At 41.8% G+C, this 20,333-nt stretch overlaps 2 protein-coding genes across 4 annotated transcripts in view; both read right to left on the reverse strand.

Moving 5' to 3' along the window:
* Window positions 1-7,551: 7,551 nt before the first annotated feature.
* On the reverse strand, window positions 7,552-8,835 carry LOC121985805 (peptidyl-prolyl cis-trans isomerase FKBP17-2, chloroplastic-like). Its single transcript, XM_042539465.1, has 2 exons — window positions 8,293-8,835; window positions 7,552-8,203 (listed from the first exon to the last, which is right to left on the reverse strand). The coding sequence occupies exons 1-2, from the start codon at window positions 8,637-8,639 to the stop codon at window positions 7,804-7,806; spliced, it is 747 nt and encodes a 248-aa protein (XP_042395399.1). The 5' UTR covers window positions 8,640-8,835; the 3' UTR covers window positions 7,552-7,803.
* Window positions 8,836-9,527: 692 nt separating this feature from the next.
* LOC121987843 (NEP1-interacting protein 1-like) overlaps window positions 9,528-20,333 on the reverse strand; it is a 28,927-nt gene continuing 18,121 nt past the window's right edge. The window contains exons 3-5 of one of the 3 annotated variants that reach the window (XM_042541563.1): window positions 10,150-10,233; window positions 9,883-10,029; window positions 9,528-9,799 (exon numbers count right to left, since the gene is read on the reverse strand). In XM_042541563.1, the coding sequence (XP_042397497.1) occupies window positions 9,659-9,799; window positions 9,883-10,029; window positions 10,150-10,233 (372 nt within the window). In that variant the 3' untranslated portion in view covers window positions 9,528-9,658. Of the gene's footprint in view, window positions 9,800-9,858; window positions 10,030-10,149; window positions 10,234-20,333 lie in introns of all 3 variants that reach the window. The other 2 variants (XM_042541562.1, XM_042541564.1) reach the window with 2 other exon arrangements.

Below are 20,333 nucleotides of genomic sequence, written 5' to 3' on the forward strand. Positions count from 1 at the left end.
AATTCATTTTTCGGCCTATTGGAGCAACCTTCCGCTCCAGCTTCTCGTCCCTCGGAACTGTAACACTTCCTTCTCATCTGCCAGCGTACTCTTCCGCAACACCTTGTTCCTTGGACGTACTGAGCCCGTCGACTCTCTCCCGTGTCGTCTTTCTCACTAGCTGCGTCTTTTGCTCGACTTCCTGCGCTCCTAAGTTCGTACACACTTAGACGCAGGACATCAAAATATAACAGGACCTAATTTGACTTGATTGATCATATCAAAACTACCACAGAGTACTTACAGAGCAGACAAGTAATTCTTTGGCTCCTCAAAAGCTTTATCACAATCAGCATCCCATTGGAATTTGGTTGTTCAGCAGAGGATCTTGAAAAATGGCAAGCATCAGTCAGCCGATCGGGAGATGAAACAAGATAGAGGTGTGATCCAGTCAGTCAGTCTTTGCGCTTCCTTCAAGTTTGGGGGGGGGGGGGGGGGGCCATGTCTCGGAGGGCTTGAACTTTGCTCAGATTGACTTCTATCCCTTGCTCTGTCACAATGTGTCTCAGGAACTATCCGCTCTTAACTCCGAACAGACATTTGCTAGGATTGAGCTTCAACCCATACTATCTTAAAGTTTGATAGATTTCTTCCACATTAGCACATAGGTCGGTCCTTCGTAGGGACTTGATAAGGATGTCATCCACATAAACTTCCATGTTTCGCACGATCTACTTTCGGAACACCTTATTCATAAGCCGTTGGTGAATAGCACTTGTATTTTTAAGTCCGAATGACATAACATTGTAACAATAAGTGCCCTGGGCAGTTATGAAACTAACCTTCTCTTGATTATCCTTGACGAGCGGTACTTGATGGTAACCTTGAGAAGCATCCAACATGCAAATCAACTAGTATTCAAAAGTCGAATCTACCACCTAATCCTCGGTAGGGGTAGTAGTCCTTAAGATAAGATTTGTTGAGGTCCCCAAAGTCAATATATACCCTCCATTTGGACTACATTGGCTAACTAACTCGGGAACTGCACCTCTCGGATGTAGCTCACCTCCAACAGCTTATCCACTTTTACTCTAATGATTTTATTTTGATATATCCCGAAGTCTCTTTTACTCTGCTTGACTGGCCTGACTTCAAGGAAGACATAGAATACGTGTTTCATGACTATGAGAGAGACACCCCTGATCTCCTTGGGCTCCCAAACAAAAGCATCGTTGTTACGTGTGAAACCCGCAACAAGCTCTTCTTTGAATTTCGGAGGTAGGTCGGTTGCTATCTGGGTAGTAGCTTCAGGCTGGCCTAATCAAATCTAAACTTCCCCTTTCTCCTCATAGACCGGGGTGGGTCGTGCCTCCTAGATGGTGTTGACCTCCATACATTGCATCTTTCGTGTAGAGTTTGCCTCAGTTTTTATTATATCAACATAGCACTTGTGTGTTGCTTGTTGGTCTCCTTTAACTTTCCTAACTTGATTATCAACAGAAAATTTTATTTTCTGGCAGAAGGTGGAGACTACTTCTTGGAACTCATTTAGGGCCAGTCGACCCAATATGACATTGTAGGCTGAGGGTGTGTCCATGACTATGAAGGTTGATAGGCGTGTCCTCACTAGAGACTCCTCTCTTAAGGATATGACCAACTTTATTTGGCCGAGTGAGTAGACCTCATTACCCGTGAACCTAACAAAGGAGTCGCCATGGGTTGAAGCTCGCTCGAGTCTATCTGCAACTGCTCAAACGCTTGTTTGAAAATGATGTTGACTGAGCTATCCGTATCAACAAAAGTGCGATAAATGTTATAATTAGTTATGACAACCTTAATTATTAAAGTATCATCATGGGGTATTTTCACCCCCTCCAAATGTTTAGGCTCAAAGCTAATTTTAAGTCCGGATGCTTGCTCCGTACTGCAACCAATCACGTGAATCTCCAAACGCCGAGCATGTGACTTTCTCTCTCGGTTGGAGTCTCCATTAGTCGGTCCCCCGGCTATCATGTTAATGTTACCCTGGGCGGCATTATCGTGGTTTTCCTCTTGCTTGGTTGGTAGCTTTGGTTGGATTTGGGCAGGGGCTTGTGCACGGGCTGCTGAGAGTGGTGGTGTTCTTTGGTGCTGCTCAATATCCTGCTTATCTCTTCTACGGGAGCCATTTTGTCATCGATAGGGGTGATGATTGGGCGAAAGTCTTTGATTGCCCCCTGGCGATTAGCCAAAGAATAGCAATCCTGTGTATCATGAGTAGTTGATTGGTGGAAGCTGCACCACCGTCGTGGAGCTCCTCGAGGGGGCTCGGGGTACCTCTCTTGCTCGACCTCCACATGCTGCATGGCCTGAGGCCGTGGTTCTGGATGATGATGTTGAGGACCTACTCAGGGTCCCCTAGGTGGAGGAGTTGGTAATGCTCAATATTCGGGAGTTGGATTTGCAGTTGGTGCAGTGACTTCCTTCCTTTAGGAGACCTGCATCTCTTTGACATTGATAAATTTGGTCGCCTAATCAAGTAGATGATCGAAGTTCCTTGGAGGTCTCCTAACCAAGGACACGAAGAAGTCATTAATAGCCAACCCTTGGGAAAAGGTGCTCATCAAAATTTTAGTAGTTGCTGTAGGGACATCCATGGCCACTTGATTGAACTTTTTAATATAAGCCCTCAGTGATTCCTTGGGCCCTTGTTTGAGCGAGAAAAGGCTCAGGGGAGTTTTTTGGTAGCGCCATCTATTGGCAAAGTGATGGAGGAAAACTTTACCAAGATCCTTAAAACTATGAATGGATTCAACCGGTAGTCACTTAAACCACCTTTGCACCGAGCCTCCAAGTGTGGTGAGCTAGGAACACCCTGCACTTTACCTCATTGGTAAATTGATGAAGAAGGGCAGCATGCTCAAATATAAGAAAATGATCCTTAGGGTCAGTTAACCTTGAGTATTCCCCTATCACCAAAGTTTGATAATGCTTTGGCAACTTATCTTCTAACACCCTCTGAGAAAACAATGTGCTAACATGCTCAGGAGAGCTGTAAATTGTTGGAGCTTTTCCCCTGCGTCTTTCTCGGATAGGTGCTTCTCCAGAGGATTCTTGGTGTATTCCCTCTTAGCCCAAGTGCTTGGGCAACATGCGAAAGGGTGCTTTATGGCGTGAAATCGGTGAGTGGAATGCCTGCGGCAAATGAACTATGCCTTCCTCCCCAACTCCTCTCTCTCTCTCTCTCTCTCATGGGTTATTGTTGATGCGACAGGATTGGGTGGTGGCAGAGTACCACCAGTAGCTAATGGTTATTGTTGTTTCTATTGCAATAGTTTCAGCGCTTGAGTGTTGATGAGCAGATCAAGATATTCTTGTGTTAAGGGAACGATAATGAGTCTTCTAGCTTCTTCCATCTCTGATCCATAGATTTAGGTAAAAGTTCCTATAGATGACGCCAAATTTGATCCTGTCTAAAAATTGTGAAGATGGAACGTTGGGCACGGTGAATTGATGGTTGACTAAGAGAAGACCTTTCACTCCACAGAAGAACCTCCTTTTGAACTTGCACACATGGAGATGAGCTAACAAAATGTCAGCGCCTTGAAATCAGGGGGGAGTCCCTAGCGAAGGCCCTTCGACGCTCAAGTTAGTACAATTCCAGCGGGTGAATGAAGAATAGTAAGAACGTGCGTGAGAGTAAATTGTAGATGTCCAAAGAACGCCCCCTTGCCCTAGAGAGAACTCCCCCTTTATATACTACCTCACATAACCTCCACAATTATAAGGTGGTCATGTGTATCAAAGGTTGTTAAGGAAAGGAAAGTACACAACCTAGGTAATATGCAATAATTGTCTAAGGAATCTTTCACTTACCCATATGTATACCTCTTTTGTCGTTAATAGTTTATGTCATTGCTGGGATTGTTGAAGGAATATGCTGTCATAAATGATTAGCTAATGGGAGACACAATAATTCTTAAAGAAGGTTCATGAAGAATATTCTCTAACACATAATTGTTATTCTGACAAGTTGTTAGGATATTGTCTGCAACGTATATCTCGGCTGCCACCTTTATGTCTGTCTCTGCTTTGAGCAGCCAGTTACGTTCTATATAGTCTGCTTTGTTATGTCTTATGTTAGAAATCCATTTAAGGAATAATATGATGACCTATGTGCCCTGGAAACCCACTTGATACCTTGTGCTTGCTAGAAATTCATCCAGGTAGCAATATAAGGTTAAGTGTCTAAAGCCCGACTGACCTTTTATCTGGCCGAGCACGCATATAGAGCTTTGTGAGCCTCGAGTGCCCTGAGCCCGACCGACCTTTTAACTGGCCGGGCATACATAAAGAGATTTGTGAGCCTCGAGGAGGTTGACTTGTACCTTGACCATACTTATGGTTGGTCGATCGTGAGATGGGTCAGACATTCTGGCGGCCTCCTCAAAACCAGTCAGCTATTGAATAACCAAACGTGTTACCTTTTCAGTAAAGTACTAGGCTTCTTATAATTGACCAGCCGACCTCTAACTGCCTGTCTCATAATCCGGCCGGGCTGGACCGATAGACTTAATGCTAGGTGAGTGCCAAAGTCAGGTGGGGCATGCCCTCTTCCCCTGCCCCTGACCGCCACATCATCTTAACTTTGACCGTCATATTATCATGACTTTGACTGTCACGTCATATCCCGCGTCCGCTCGTTTTATCTGTATCATGACTATTGGTGCAGTTAGTACCGATGGTCAAACTTAGATTTTGATTAATAATAAATGGTTTAAAGTTAGATATTATATTATCTAACCTATTTATCGAGTGCATAGAAATTTGCGGGTCTAGAGGACCTTACACCAAGCTGAAGGCTAGTTAGGTCTGAAGATCTGATAACTGACACGAAATCTAGATAGGTTAAGGAGTGACAGGATATCTAGCAAGAAGTCCAGCTGGATCTATGGGACTTGACAGCTGGCTGAAGACTAGTTGGGTCTACGGACCTAACAACTGACAAGAAGATATGGGGTTTTTAATGTATTGATTATGTGAGCCGGTTCATCTTAATTATAATGTAATAATTTTCTTTCTCGCAGATGAATGTGGAAAACTAAAAGTGGAGTTTTTATTTTATCAAAATGGATACTCACATATTTTCAAAAAGAATGTAATATTATCAGAAATATTCAATCAAGAAGTAATATATGTTGCAACTAATATGATGGCAGAAGACGAATATGTTCACCCCCAGTACCCCCGCCAACCCATCTCAATATCAACACGGATGAGGTAAATCACGAGCGGCTATTAGCATTTGAAATAGTGACTAGTACATAAGGGAGACATTTACCTCGGCTTTACCTTGATTCACACCCCAGACCTCATGATAGTAACACCTCATGCGCTAGCCACTAGACCTATCATATGTAGTGAGTAGTGTTTTTTACTTTTATACGGACTTAACATGGATACAAAATTTATAGATTATGTTTATAAATTTTTTGTTTAAATTATATGATATATTTCTATTTCAATAGTTAGATTGATCAATTATATTTTATAGTATTTTAATTGGTATTATTTATAAGGATCTAATAAAGTAATTTATCTTGTATAATAGATAATAATTTTATAGATAGAAGAAATACTAATTTTTATCTTTAGTAAAAAAATAATACTCTTTTTTAAGCTGGTAAAAATATTATCTTTATAAAAAACTGATAGCATTGTTTATACGTTATTGTAAAAGGACTTTTAACACTAGTATTTTTATCAATACTTTTTTCAGTAACATAGAAAACGTATAAAAGTATTATATTTAAATAAAAAATCTCAGGCAGTGATTTCAAAGACATGAGCTCGCGGCCTTTGCAGTCTAACCGTAAAATCATGGCAGCCGCATGCAATTTTATAGTCACGGGAGAGGTTTCATGCTACGACGACCAAGCGGAGATATTTTTCAGTTTTGGAATTGTAATAGATGGTATAAGTGTTCCAATTAGTTAATATAAAAGCTTAAATGATCGTTTTGGGCAGGCAGTTAATTTGATAGATTTCTCGAATTTAAGCTTCCAGTGCAACTGGAATAAAACACATGAATATATATGTAGCTCGTTTTAACTGGCTGACTATGAGTGTATCACAGTTAGATCATCGTGATCTAGGGCAACTTGGGAGTGCTTTTTTTGGGCTTGGCTCCTCATTTAAGAACACACGCTACCGTAGTCCTTAATTTTTGAAACATCTAAAAAATTTGGATCTCAATTTTAATAAATTCATGGATAAATTAATTTTAATAGATGATTACTAGATTAATATGAGAAAATTTTCATGGAGCCATTACCCAAAATTAATTAATATAAATTAAATATATGAGTTAATTTAAAAAATTAAATAAATGTGCATGCATAAATAAACAATCATCATTTGAGTGATACTTTAAAAAAAAGTTGTGCAAGATATACTACATTAATAATAGTGAAATTTGTAGAATCGGACAAATGTTAAGGGAGGTGAATAATGATCTTTAAAAAAATTCGATTTAAAAATAAGTTATGCAATAGAAAATGGAAGTAAAAAAACAATACTAACATGATTAAATTTTTTTCTTAGTTCGGAACCTTCGACGACTCCTACTCCAAGATCCGTACTCGTCGAGTGTTTTCGTTGGACAATCCACTATCAGTTCGTAAATATATTACAGGAATTAGTTACAAGAACCGAAAATATAATGTTATCAACACAGAAAGAAAATCTGAAGGACTCTTCGTTGTTTGAACTTTGGAGCAGTCTTTTAGTGTCATCGAAACTTTTCAAAGCCACACGCAAGAGAAAAAATTGTAGTAGTTGTTATTCTGAAACTCCTGATCGAAGGCCTTTCAATAAGTTCATTCCGGGCCCCTAGACCACGTGGCTCAGTTAGTCAACGCGCTCCACATCAGCTTTTGGATGGATTTTCGAATCTGGACACTTGGATCGACTCCAAATGCCTGGACCACCTGGGTGCCCGTGGCCTCGCCCGGACGAGCCTGGCCCGGGCGCACGGATTCTCCTTTTCTTCAACAACTTCTTCCCTACAAAAATGTTAGTCCAAGCAATAAAAAATATATTTTACCCTGCAAAATAGAGTCAACATAACATAATAAAATAATGGTAGTAATTAGATCCTGTCTCCTCGAGACTAGGATCTAGTCAAGGTCTCAACTTAGGTTTTTCAAATAGACCTAAGCTGGACCGACGTCCACAGTTCTCTCAATGAGGAACGTGTCCTCACTGGATCTCTCCTCCAGTTGTTTACCTTCACTTACCAACCCACCAGGTCTTTTTGTCAGTTGTCAGGTTCATAGACCCAACTGGACTTTGGCCGATTGTCAAGTCCCGTGGACCCAACCGAATTTCCTATCAGATATCAAACCCCGCAAATCTATCTGGACTTCGCATCAACTATCGGGTCGTACAGACCTAACTGAATTTCAGGATAATGTCAGGTCCTCAAAATCAGTCAACTCTTACACACTTAGTAGAAAGATTAGATAAACAACATATATAATTTTAATCTATTTATCATATATTAATTTAAAAATTAAATTATTAGTACAACACTAATCTGCACCAATAAAACTTTAGTTCCACTTCCACTAAATAACAATGTTTTTTTAAGTGCCTTAAACGATCTTTCCATGACATTTCATAGAACAATCTTGCTTGTTAACATAATAGACAAGCAATTCATATTCGATAGTAATTTCTGATAATGCATTAAGTTTTCGCTTCTCATTAATCTATGAGCGCGATTTAAACAGTCGCAAGCCACATTGACGAAGGCGCAATGCTATGGATGGAGCCATATCGAGCTCAAGAAGGCGCAATGGAGACCTTATCCACCTGCACGACGAACTCAAGCGTGGCGGCGGGAGGGATTGTTACTCCGGAGCCCAAGTCGGCGCCTTCGTCCCCGAAGCCCAGTGCCGGCGGCACAGTCACTCTCCGCTGCCCCCCGGCCTTCATCGACCTCAGCACGTACTCGACGCCCTCGCACATCCCCTTGGTGTAAGGCCTGGAGCCCATGACCAATGCCAGGGGCCTCTTCCCTTCTCCAAATGTATCCACGAACGCTTCGACGGCGCCGACCACCTTACCCTGGAGGTCAATCACCACCAGATCCCCTGGCCTCGGCGAACCGCCGCCGCCCACTCTCAGTTCAGTATACCTGATGCCATTTGGTAGCACCACTTCCTCCTCCTTGTCCAGGACTCTGTTCTCATGGAACAAGTCGAAGTTAGTAAATTTGATTGTAAATTAAAGTAGCATGGGAAACGGAGGAATCGGAGGAGTAATAACTACTTGGTGTTGGATTGCTCTTGAGAGACCTCGAAGCGCGTCTTGATCTGCTCGGAGACGACGCCAGCGGCGAGGAATCCGACCCACGCGAGGCCGGCACCGAGGCCGAACCGCCTGGTCAAGCTCGAGGTGATCCAGTCGGTAGAGTCGGAGCCCAACTTGGGCTTCTGCTGAGGGGCCGGAGGGGGTGGAGTAGCCGTCGAAGGCTGCGCCAGCGGTTGGGGTTGGGATTGGGATTCGACCGGAGGCGGCTGAGACTGAGACTGAGAGCGGGGTGGTTGCGAGCACGCGAGCTGTGGCTTTGTGAATGGGCGAATGAGGAAAGCTGGCGATCCCAAGATGGAAGCCATGGGGGACGAGGACAGGAGTGGCGGAGCTGCCGGTGGCAAGGCCAAAAATCGGTGCCCAACTGGAGCCACTAAATTCCTGGCCTTATCTTGATCGGGTCTGTTTCGCTCAGTCACTGGATAAGCAGGAAAAGAGCTGCATGACAAAAACTAATAAGACAGAATCTAATCAGATATTCGTGTATCAAATAAGCTGATACAACAATCAAACGTTCACTGCTCATAAATAAGCTAGTGGAGGCCGCCAAGGTGCCGCCGGCCGGCCGGCGCGCGCAGGAGGCGGTGGTCAGCTGGCGCCCCTTCTCTGAGACCTTCGTGGAGGTCCCCCACAACATTAACAAAAGTTAGTGAAAGGGACTTTAGAATGCTTATTCTTAGTGAACAAACCCTAGTAAAAAGTGTACGTTTCAAACATATGATCGGTCACACTCCGGCGAGATTGCCCTTACTAAAACTAGATGTATGAAACTAGATGTATGATTTGCTTTTATAAGTTGTTGAACAAGTTCTAGTGAAATAGTTTACGAAGGAGTAACAGAAGTTGGTTCATCTTGTATAGTAGATGCAGATAGGAGAAGACCTTTGGAGTTTCATATTTTGATAGAAATTTCTTGCATTCTTCAGTCTAATTGTTGTAAACCTCTGGATTGTTGCTCTTCATAGTTAATCATCACTATGAAGATAGATTGCAAAGGATTGATTGACTTGTGGAATGAGATATAAAAGATCAAAGGAGTTATAAAGAAGCATAATATTTAATAGTATTTATTATTCATCTTTTATTGACTTATCACTATAAATAACTACACAAACAAATGAAGGAACCATTCTATCCATCTACCCAAATCAATAAGCAAAAACATAAACTAAATAATATTATTTGTTCATCCATCTATTAATCTTCATTCATCCACCCATTCAACTTGAAAGATCTTTTAACATGATTGATAGATCCTTTAAAGTATATTTTTCTTTCTCAAGATTATGTAAAGTGTTACTTAGAAGAGAGAGAGATCATCCACTCAAGAAATCTCAAATTGCAGAACCTTTTGTCTACAAGTAGGGCAGGAAGCATGCTTCACAAGCCACACATCAATGCACACCACATGGAAAATGTGGCTACACATCGGCATCATTCTTGCTGTATCTCCATCAATGAAATCCTGCGAAAACAAACAGGATCATGAAAAAAGAAGAAATTCTAAACTAAAAAAAAGAGTACCTGCAAGCAGACGACACAACATACGTTCCTCCCACATGAATCGATGATCTCATCACAACTTATCTTAAACATGGGCAACCTCTTGATTACATTAGGTAGTAAGCCTTTGTCCCTATTGACATCAAACATATCTGAGCTCTCTCTGTAGCTCCTCACTTCAGCTGCATTAATCTGAGTTTAAGAATCGGTTAGTAGTCACTCTTGTGTGTAAATGCAAGCTCAGAACATGTTTCTTGGGTTTTAATGATCGTAATGCTCTCAACGACTTGTTTATATATCCCAGCTACTTACTTGCCATTGGTATGCTTTCAGCAATGCTAGGCTAACCCATTCTCTAAATATCTTCCCGTCAATGAGGCTATGGAAGATGACCAACTGCAAACATTATTGCAAGGAAGAATAAATCCCAAGACTTTTCATCAGATCAGCTTAATTACTATTAAGAAAAAAAAAGGCAGCAATCTTGACTGATATGAGATGTTACAAGCGGATCCAGATATAACGTGATAGTCAAAGTCAAGATGAGTTGACAGTCAAAATCAAGGAGAGGAGATGGCCAAAGTGTCACTTTCAGCAAGGCTTCGCTCCTCATCCAGCACTAAGGTCTTCAATAGGAGGACGACCGGACCTAGAGCTGGTCGTACTCGATGGACCTAGTGCTTCACTCCTGCACTTTGACACCTACTACATATTTGGTCATCCATGAGCCGACCGGGTTTAAGAGGTGACCGGTCCACTGTTAGGATGTATACTAAAAACCTAGCTTTTGGTATAAACATTTATCTAGAAATAAGAATCACATTGGTCAAATGTCTACATTTATGATAAATATAGTTGTTCAATTAATTTATATTGTAGATAACATGGTGTGTGGTGTCACACACAGAGGATCATGTTATCAGTACCTTATAAATTATAAACAGTAGCTCACGACCAAGATAGAAAGAAACAAATCATTGGAAGGTCGTAGTGTAATTAGGTATTAGTTTATCTTAACTATATAATTACACTAGTACACTTAGAGTGTATTAAGTAGGACCATTAAAGGTCATTTCTTTTATACTGACTTTATAAAGGAACAAAGACCTTAGTTATTATAGAAGTGTGTGCTCTTAATCATAATATAATAACAAGCACATATATTTGATATTTATTTCTTTAATTTATCAATGGGTGAGATTTAGTTCGATAAATCAATAAGTCCGATAAGTTGGGAAATGATATCACTTATAGTGTGTGTTGTTGATTATAGAAGGAAACTGTGTCCTAGTGATCTAGGTTGATAATGTCCCCAAGAGGAGCTCATAAGGATTGTCATGTTAAACCCTGCAGGTGGACTTAGTCCGACATGACGATAAGGTTGAGTGGTACTACTCTTGGAACTAAGATATTAATTAAGTGAGTTGTCAGTAACTCATTTAATTAGTGGACATTCGACATCTTAAACACAGGGAGACTAACACACTCATAATAAAAAGGAGCCCAAAATGTAATTTGGGATTGATGCGGTAGTTCAATAATAATTCTTTAGTGGTATGAATTATTATTGATGAAGTTAAGTTGTGTGTTCGAGGCGAATACGGGAAGCTTAATTTCATCGGGAGACCAAAACCAATTCCTCCTCTCGGTCCCTATCGTAGTCTCTTGTATATAGAGATTTATACCCACCACATACCCACCTTCTTACCCAACCTATAGGGGCTGGCCAAGCCAAGCTTGAAGCTCAAGCTTAGGGCCGACCAAGACCCAAAGGTTGAGCCAAGTTAATTGGTCGGCCATAGCTTGGAGCCCAAGCTTGATTGGTCGACCATATTAAAAGGGAATTTATTTTTAATTAAAATTATTTCTTATGTGGATATCATGGTTTTAAAAGAGAGTTTAAAATTTAAATCTTTCCTTTTATAGCTTTCTATAAAATATTAAGAAAAGATTTGAAATCTTTCCTTATTTGTAGATTGAAAGGAAATTTTAATTTTGAGAAAACTTTCCTTTTTAACCATGTTCATGATTTAAAAGAGAGTTTAAAAATTAAATATTCTCTTTTATTAATTTCTACAAAAGATTAAGAAAAGATTTGATATCTTTCCTTATTTGTAGATCGAAAGGAGATTTTAATTTTTAGAGATAACTTTCCTTTTTTAAAATTATCCACATGTTTAAAAGAAAGATTTTAATTTATAAAATTTCCTTTTTACTAACCAATTATGAAGGGATAAAAATTATTGAAGATATTTTTATAAATTTCTGGAAATAAATTAGGAAGTTTTAATTCTTGTGTGAATTAAACTTTCCTTGTTTTGGAATTAGAAGTGGTCGGCCAAGATGTTTATGAGGAGGAAATTATTTTTTAATTAAAATTTTTTTCCCTTTTCATGACAAAAGAATTAAGGAAGTTTTTATTAAAATTTCCTTATTTGCCAAGACCAAGGAATATAAAAGAGGGGGTAGAGATGTCTTCATGACTAACGACTCTATTCTATTCTTCCTCTCTTTTCCTCCTTGGTGGCCGGCCCTAGCTTCTCCCTCTTCTCTTCTTCTTGTGGCCGGCGGCAACCCCTCTTGGAGCTATTGATGGTGGCCGGTTCTAGCTAGGAGAAGAATGAGAGAAAGGAGGTTTTGTTTCATGCATCCCTTGGAGCTTGGTGATGGTGGTCGGACCTCTACTTCTCTTGGAGAATTGTGGTAGCCGAAACCTAGAAGGAAGAAGAAGGTGTTTGGTGGTTATCATCTCGGAAGATCGTTGCCCACACAACGTCCGAGGTTAGAAAAGGAATATGGTAGAAGATCAAGAGGTTATTTGCTTACAAAGAAAAATATAACTAGTAATTATTTTCAGCATCATACCAGTTTCCTTTGTATAGTTATTTTTGAAAATAACAAACACAAGAGGCATATGATTCTAGAGTTTTCGGATTTATTTCGAATTTGTGTTTCTTTTGTTTTATTTTTCGAATTTGTGATTCGATTGTTCTTTTTGGTTAAACCTAGAGTTATTTAAGGAAATTAAATATTAGCTTTCTTTAAAAGACTTTGTCTAGGCGGTGGTGGTTGCTCCCATATCCAAGAAGGCCATGTGCCTCGCCATGCAGTCCTAGAAGCCAATTTTGGAAATTAATATTTAATGGAATTAATAACATAGGTGGATTTGAATCAATAGTGTTAAGTTCCGCTTGCGATTCAAATCTAAACCATTAAGAACAGATAAGTTAAATTTGGAAACAATGATGTTAAGTTCCGTCTGTGATTCCTAATTTAACTTCTAAAGAACACAATAGGTTATTTAAGGAAAGGTTCGACACTTGTTAAAAAAAAATTTGTACAGTGGAACCAGTACGTTTTCCTAGGACTAACCAACATCCACCACAAGGTTAATTGGTCATATATTCGGTCGGGTTCAGGAGACCTAACTTAACATTCTTAGAGTACAAGAATCTCAGCATGTTGGTCGATCCAACAGCTGATTGTATCTGCAGGTCTTCATTTCTCATGTGCCCATCCTCCTTCATATAGCTGGTCAATTATAGTGTTGGTCAGATCAAAGTAAATATGCAAAGCAACTCTCAGTGTGGACCCGACCGGACTTCTAGATCTCAGGTTATCATTTCAAGGACGAGCCTCTCAACATATGGACAATCAACTAAAAGTCTTGATCGGATCTCTCAGGGTTTAATTCCCTATTCTTCAAAGACAAGTACCCCAGCATATAACCGGTTAGTCATAGAACCAACCAGGCGTACAGGACTTGGCTCTCTATTGCTTCAATATCAGATCCTAGAAACCCACAATATATAGCCAAGCGGTCCAAGGGTCGGAGGACCTTAAGGGACTCAGTTCCCTGCCTCCTATGTATCGATCTGCCTGTATAATATACATTTTGTCGGTCAAATACCCTGTCAGAATATTTTCAGGGAACAACATTGTTAGAAAATCACAACAACTTGTCAAAGAGTAACAACTATTTATTAGAGAATATTCTTCTATTATAACATGAACATTCAATGGAACCTTCTTCGAAAGTGACTATACACCTTCCATCATCCAATACATTATGACCGCATATTCTCTTAATTACCTCGTTATGGTGTAAGTTACAAAAGGGATGCACATACAGTTAATGGAAAATTTCTCAGGCAGTGATTGTACATCTCCCAGGTTGTACGTCTTCCCCTTACTAGACAGCGTCTGACACCCGACATTCTCTGCCACCTCATAATTATAGAGGTTATGAAAGGTGGTATATAAAGGGAGTCCTTTCTACTGGACATGTACACGCTTTACAACAGTCTTACGCTTGGACACGCTCTAAAACTATTGTTCATCTTTTGTTCTAATTTTCACTCGATCACCGTACTGACTTGAGCGTCGGAGTGCCTACGCTAAGGACCTCTTTCCTGGTTCTCACTCTAACATTCTATTGGCTTGTTTTTCCGGAGGAGGGAGGCACTCAGAGTCCTTTCTTTGCTTCAGGTCATCAACTTTTTCTCTAGTTCAAAGTCTTCTCCCAGACAACAGCATAGCCACTTGCCCAACGTGTCATTTCTACAGCTTTCAGACAAGATCATTACTATTGGTTTAAGGTTGTTCTCAGTTGATACAGTGTATAGTGGTTGGCCCCAGGGATAGGGTGAGGCCAATAGTTAAGGTAATGTGGCGGTCAAGAGTCAAAAAGAGGTGGCGGTCAAGATCGGAGAATACGTGTCCTAACGGGTCGTTGTCCCCTGAACGAGGCTCAATCCCTCACTTCTCATAGGCACGGCTCCTAGTCTACACCGGTCGACCCCAAAGCTAGTCGGACCCCTGAATAGAGCTCGATCTCTCACTTATCATGAGCATGGCTCCTAGAACTTCTGATAGGCACGACTCTCAATCTACTCTCAATTGGCCCTAGAGCCAGTCGTACCGCCTGAAAGGCGTTTAGTCCCTCATTTCTCATGAGCATGACTCTTAATTTACTCCTGATTGGAGTGATACAGTGTATAGTGGCTGGCCCTAGGGATAGAGTGAGGCCAATAGTCAAGGTGATGTGGCGGTTAAAAATCAAAAAGAGGTGGCGATCAAGATCGAGGAATACATGCCTAACAAGCCGTTGTCCCCTAAACGGGGCTTGATCCCGCACTTCTTATGGGCACGACTCCCAGTCTACTCCCGATCAGCCCTAGAGTCAGTCGGACCCATGAATTAGACTTGATCTCTAACTTCTCATGGGCACGGCTCTCAGTCTACTCGCGATTGGCCCTAGAGCCAGTTGAACCTCCTGAATGGGGCTCAGTCCCTTACTTCTCATGAGCATGGCTCCAAGTCTACTCCTAGTTGGCACCAGCGCCTGTAGGACCCCTAGGACTCAACCCCTTATTTTTCATGGGCACAGCTCCTAGTCTACTCTCGATCGGCCTCAACGTTGATCGGACCCTAGAGCTCAATCCCTCATTTCTCATAGGCACGGCTCTTAGTCTACTCCCGGTCGGCCTCCATGGTGGTCGGACTATCACCAAGGAACAATATTGCCAAGGAATCGCAACCACCTATCAAAGAATAATTGTTATTCGTCAAGGAATATTCTGATATTCTGCATGCATGCCACGGAACTGTCCCCTACCCAATGAAAATCCATAGTACATCCTTCATCACCCGACATGCCCTGACACCCGACATTCTCTGATGCCTCATCATTGCGAAAGTTATAAAAGACGGTATAAAAAGTGGGATCCTCTCTGTTGGCTAGGTATGTGTGCACACACGCATCTACTACAATACCACTGTTCATCTACTTCCCATACTTTTTGGCTCTGTCTTGATTCTTACTTGGGCGTCAGAGTGTCTGTGTCAGGAACCTCCTTCCTTGTTTCTGGTCCTAATGCTCATGTATGATTGGTTTATGGTGTGCATAAGTCTGTGGGTACCAACTTTGACCATCTCTCACCTGCTCCGCTCGAAGGCCAAAAGCCTGGGGCGCATCTTCAGGTCCCAAACTCCAGTCCTCTCTACATCAATGTTCTCACCCCCCCCCCTCCTCCGGTCTGACTCAGTTTCCAGACAAGATCAAATTTGACGTTATCTATGAAAACTTCTCCAACTAATCTAGAATATGAAGATAGAGGATACTAGCTAAATCAATGTGACCATGATGCCAAAGGAATATGAGTTGTTTAAGGTCGCCAAGGCACAGGCCACATTGGAAAGACAAACCACAAATTCTCACCCGCACTGAACACCTACGGTCTCAATGAACAGGCTCCCTGCCTTGGAAGGAAGATCTAAGAGGAAGCCGTCGTATGGCTCCCCCGGGCACTTTTCCGAATGCCAGGAAAAGGATCACACGCTTGGCCGACAATTCGCCCCCGAGGGACCCGAAGAGAGGGAAGGCTCCGGCCATTCGGGAGACACCTAAACAACCCATCATGCTCTTCTCGCAGGAGGTGCTGCATGAAAAACTACCCAAGGGTTTTAAGCCCCCGTCTATTAGAGAGGACCGAGGTAACAATGACCCGGAGGATCACCTCCTAAAATTTCAGAACACTGCTCTGTTGCACCGGTACAATGACACAATAAAATGTCGAGTGTTTCTAACCACTCTCGGGTTTGACGCAAAGATGGTTCGACAAACTGTCGGTCGGATCTATTACTTGTTTCAAAGAGTTCAAAAACACTTTTCTACACCATTTTGCCAACAGAAGGAGATACCAGAAGACTAATCATAGTCTGTTCGCACTCAAACAAGGAGCCACGGAGTCCTTGAGAACATACATCAAGCATTTCAACCAGGTGGAGCTGGACTTCCCATCCGCCACCTCTAATATATTAATAAGTGTCTTCTCTCAAGGACTATTGGGAGGTGATTTCTTCCGAGCCCTCATCAGGAAGCCCGCAAAGAAATTTGACGACCTGTTGGGGAAAGTAATCAAATACATTAATGTAGAAGAGGCTTAGGTAGCCTAGAAAAAGGAACTGAAGGCACCAGCTCTGACCGAGCAAGCCGATTGGAGGTCACCACCACCTCCAGTCTGAAGAGCCCTGGCCCAACCTTCTACCAGTCAGAGAAACGAAAGCGACGCAGTGGGTTAAAGTCGTTTGGACCCCTGTTAGCAAGCCTCCCTCGTGGGAAGTCGGGTAGTACACTTACCACTGGTCTCATACCCACGACACGGAAAATTGCTTCCAGTTTGCTAGGAACGCCTGTCGAGCAGCTGAACTAAGTCTACCTTTGCTCCAAATCACGACTTAACTCCTGAGGTAATAGGCCAATAACCCTGGTACCTCGAGCCGCCTAGCCAACCTGCCTCTAGGAAGAGACAATTAGGATGGTCAATTAGCTAGCAGAGGAAAGGAGACAATGAAGACCTGGGAAGAAAAAAATTAGGGAAATACCACAGTATGGGGCATCAACATGATTTTAGGAGGCCATATGGATGGGGATTCTACCAGAGCCAGAAAAGCTCATGGACACCGACTGGAAATCCATGCGGTCGGCTACAGCTAGAGCCTTCAATTTGGGATGACCCATCTCGCTAAACAATTTAAGCAGATTATGTTGGAAATTTATCAACCCAAGCTCGTTGAGAGCCGATCCGCCTAGGCCCGGACGATCTTGTTTGTCCCGCGGGTTGAGAAACACATGCAAACTAAATTTTATATCAATTTATAATCTTTATTTGTCATAATTTTAAAATAAAATAGTACTTTTATCAAATATATGTATTTATTTGTGTTCATTTACTTTTAAAATATCTATTTCTGAAAATATTTGATTGATGAAATCTTTCTGAAGTAAAATATTGAAGAAATGAAACTTTTTTTAAATTTGTAATCGGCCCGCAGATTGACCCGTCCAACCCGCAATCCGCCTTGGATTGGGTTGGAGATTTCCCAACCTGCCAAGATGACGGGTTGGCCCACCCCACCCCACCAATGACTGGCCGCCATGAGCCAACCTGCCCCGCCATGGGTTAGCCCATCTAACAGCTCTAGCTGCAGCCAGAAGTGAGCAACGAGGCCCCAAATCTGCTTTGAACCTCAAGACCTAAAAGGAGCGGAGCTCTCGCACGACGACATGTTCATCATTTAAGCGATCATCACTAACAGCCAAGTGGCCAAAGTTTTCGTTGATACCGAAAAATATGTCAACAAGCTGTTTAAAAGTGTGTTCAACAATATGCAGCTTGATGAAAGCAAGCTTCAACCAGTGACCATTGCCCTATATGGATTCACAGGGAATGAGGTTCAACTGATTGACCAGATCAAACTAGCCAACTTCCTAGGCACCGAACCCCTAGCAAGGACACAGAGAAGTGCCTTCATAGTGGTAGATTCTCCATCCTCCTACAACGTCATGTTGGGGAGGCCCGCCCTTCATGAGTTCCGAGCGGATGTATCTACTTTCCACCAAAAAATAAAATTTTCGGTGGAAAACCAGGTCGGCGAGGTAAGAGGAGAGTAGCTAACCACGCGAAAGTGCTACGTAGATATAATAAAAATCAAAGCGTGCAAGGCCCAAAAAATCCAGAATGGAGGGGATGCACGCCATTCAAGAGGAGCCTTTGCCTCTAGTCGAGGAGCCAGTCCAACAAAAGGAAGTACAGTAATATCCTAACCGTCCTGAGAGCATTACAAAGATAGCGGTCGACCTACCACCTGAGATTAAGAAGAGTTTGGTGGATTGTCAAGTATGGAACCGGGATGGCTTTGCCTGGTCTCCAAAGGAATTGACAGGAGTAGCCTCGACCATAGCAGAACACAAGATCCACATTATGCCTGACTCTCGGTTGGTCAAGTGATAACCATGATTTTGGATATTTTATTTTGAATCATAATGCATGTTTTTATTAGTTTATTCATAGCTTAATCTCACATTAGCATCATATCTCAATATTGCGTTTGATTTTGGACCTAATTACAAATTAGCTAATTTTCATGGTATTTGGTGCTAATATTTGATTCTTATTTTGTAGGCATCAAAAGGGTCATGGACCCGATCAAATCAGACCACACTTGGGCTCAAATCAAGGGCTAATCAAGTCGATCAAGCCTCGGAGCATTATAAGCCGTTCATCCAAGAATGAGTAGATCTGACCCATCCGTTGAAGATCTGGCCGATCCAACCTAATGGGGAGCAGATCTGAGCCATTGACGAAGATCTAGAAGTTTTGATGCAGATCTGAGTTCATCTAGCTATTGATCCAGCCCGACTTAATCTGGGCCGTTCATTGAATACTGTACAGATCCGGGCCATTCAGTGATGATCTGATCGATCCGACTTAAGGGAGAGTAGATCCAGACCCTAGAGCAAGATCAGTACCTTCAGATCAGATTTTGGGCAAACTTTCACCGTTGATTTAGCTCCAAATCAATCCTAGCCATCCGTTCAGATCCAGATCTGATTCAAAACAGAAGCTACAGTACCCAGCTTCCTTCGTTGACTCCTCCGCGCACAGCGCCGCATCCCGCGAGATTTCCAGTGGATTCCGACCACCATCCTCTTCCAGATCTACTTCTCAGTGAGTCTCATTGGTGTAGGAGCTTCCATCCGTTGGCTTCCAAGTCTTGATCATCTGCACGCATCGGCGAACATCTCTCCGGAGCTCAGATCTGTCCGTGAGTTTCCTCTGCTTCAGCCATCATCGGAGGAATTCTTCGGTGACAGTGGCTTGCCCTCCATCAGAGAGCATCGATTCAGAGGTTGCATTCTTCAGATCTGCAGAATTTCGAGCTTGGCAGATTCATTCTTCACCAGCTTTTCCGAGAAGATTTTCTTCGGTGCTGGGGAATTCTGAACTGAGTTAAGTGTTTGAGAGCTTCTTCATTCATGTTCCTTGTGTGACGGCAAGGAAAGACTCATTAGAAGAGTAGATTTGAGTAGAGATGGTTTAGATTTTGATTTTACAGTTTATTGTTTCTGCATTTTGTTTCTTTCATGTTCTGATTTTGTTGATTTACTGCTTAACAAACCCTGGTTCTGATTTCTAGTGTGCAGTTCTGATTTCTCTGAGTTAATACAATCTAAATCTTGTCTAACTTCTGGATTAGTTGTTTAACTAGTTTGTGATTTAAACTAGATGTTCTGATTAGCATGAATTTGTTAGTTTTGGTTGTTTAGTTAGCAAAGCTTTTGTTTGGTTCATTGGATATGTTAAGTCTGTGATCATGCCTAAATGTTGGATGCTTATTCTGATATATAGATTGTTTCCTCTGAACAATGCTATTTTGACTGAATTCTTGAAGTTGACTGTTGAAGTGATTGTAATTGAAGATTGTATGTAGTTTGGTTTATCAAGTAGTGATAAAGCTTTGAGGTTAATTGTTGCTGTAATGGTTGTTGGGACCTTGACGTCCGCTAGAGGGGGGGTGAATAGCGTCTCACCCAAAACTTTACTTCCTATAATGTTAGTGCACAGCGGAATACAAAAGCAAACTAACAAATACGAAAGTTAACCTAAAACAAGAAGGAAGAAGACAACAAACCAAACACAAACCCTAACACA

The sequence above is a fragment of the Zingiber officinale genome, chromosome 5B (genome assembly GCF_018446385.1).
Source record: "Zingiber officinale cultivar Zhangliang chromosome 5B, Zo_v1.1, whole genome shotgun sequence".
Lineage (NCBI taxonomy): Eukaryota > Viridiplantae > Streptophyta > Magnoliopsida > Zingiberales > Zingiberaceae > Zingiber > Zingiber officinale.

Bases quoted from the DNA above. Each gene is read 5' to 3' on its own strand.
- LOC121985805 (XM_042539465.1), bottom strand. From the start codon at position 8,639: ATGGCTTCCATCTTGGGATCGCCAGCTTTCCTCATTCGCCCATTCACA. The intron at 8,204-8,292 runs GTAGTTATTACT...CCATGAGAACAG, and splicing joins CAAGAGCAATCCAACACCAA to AGTCCTGGACAAGGAGGAGG.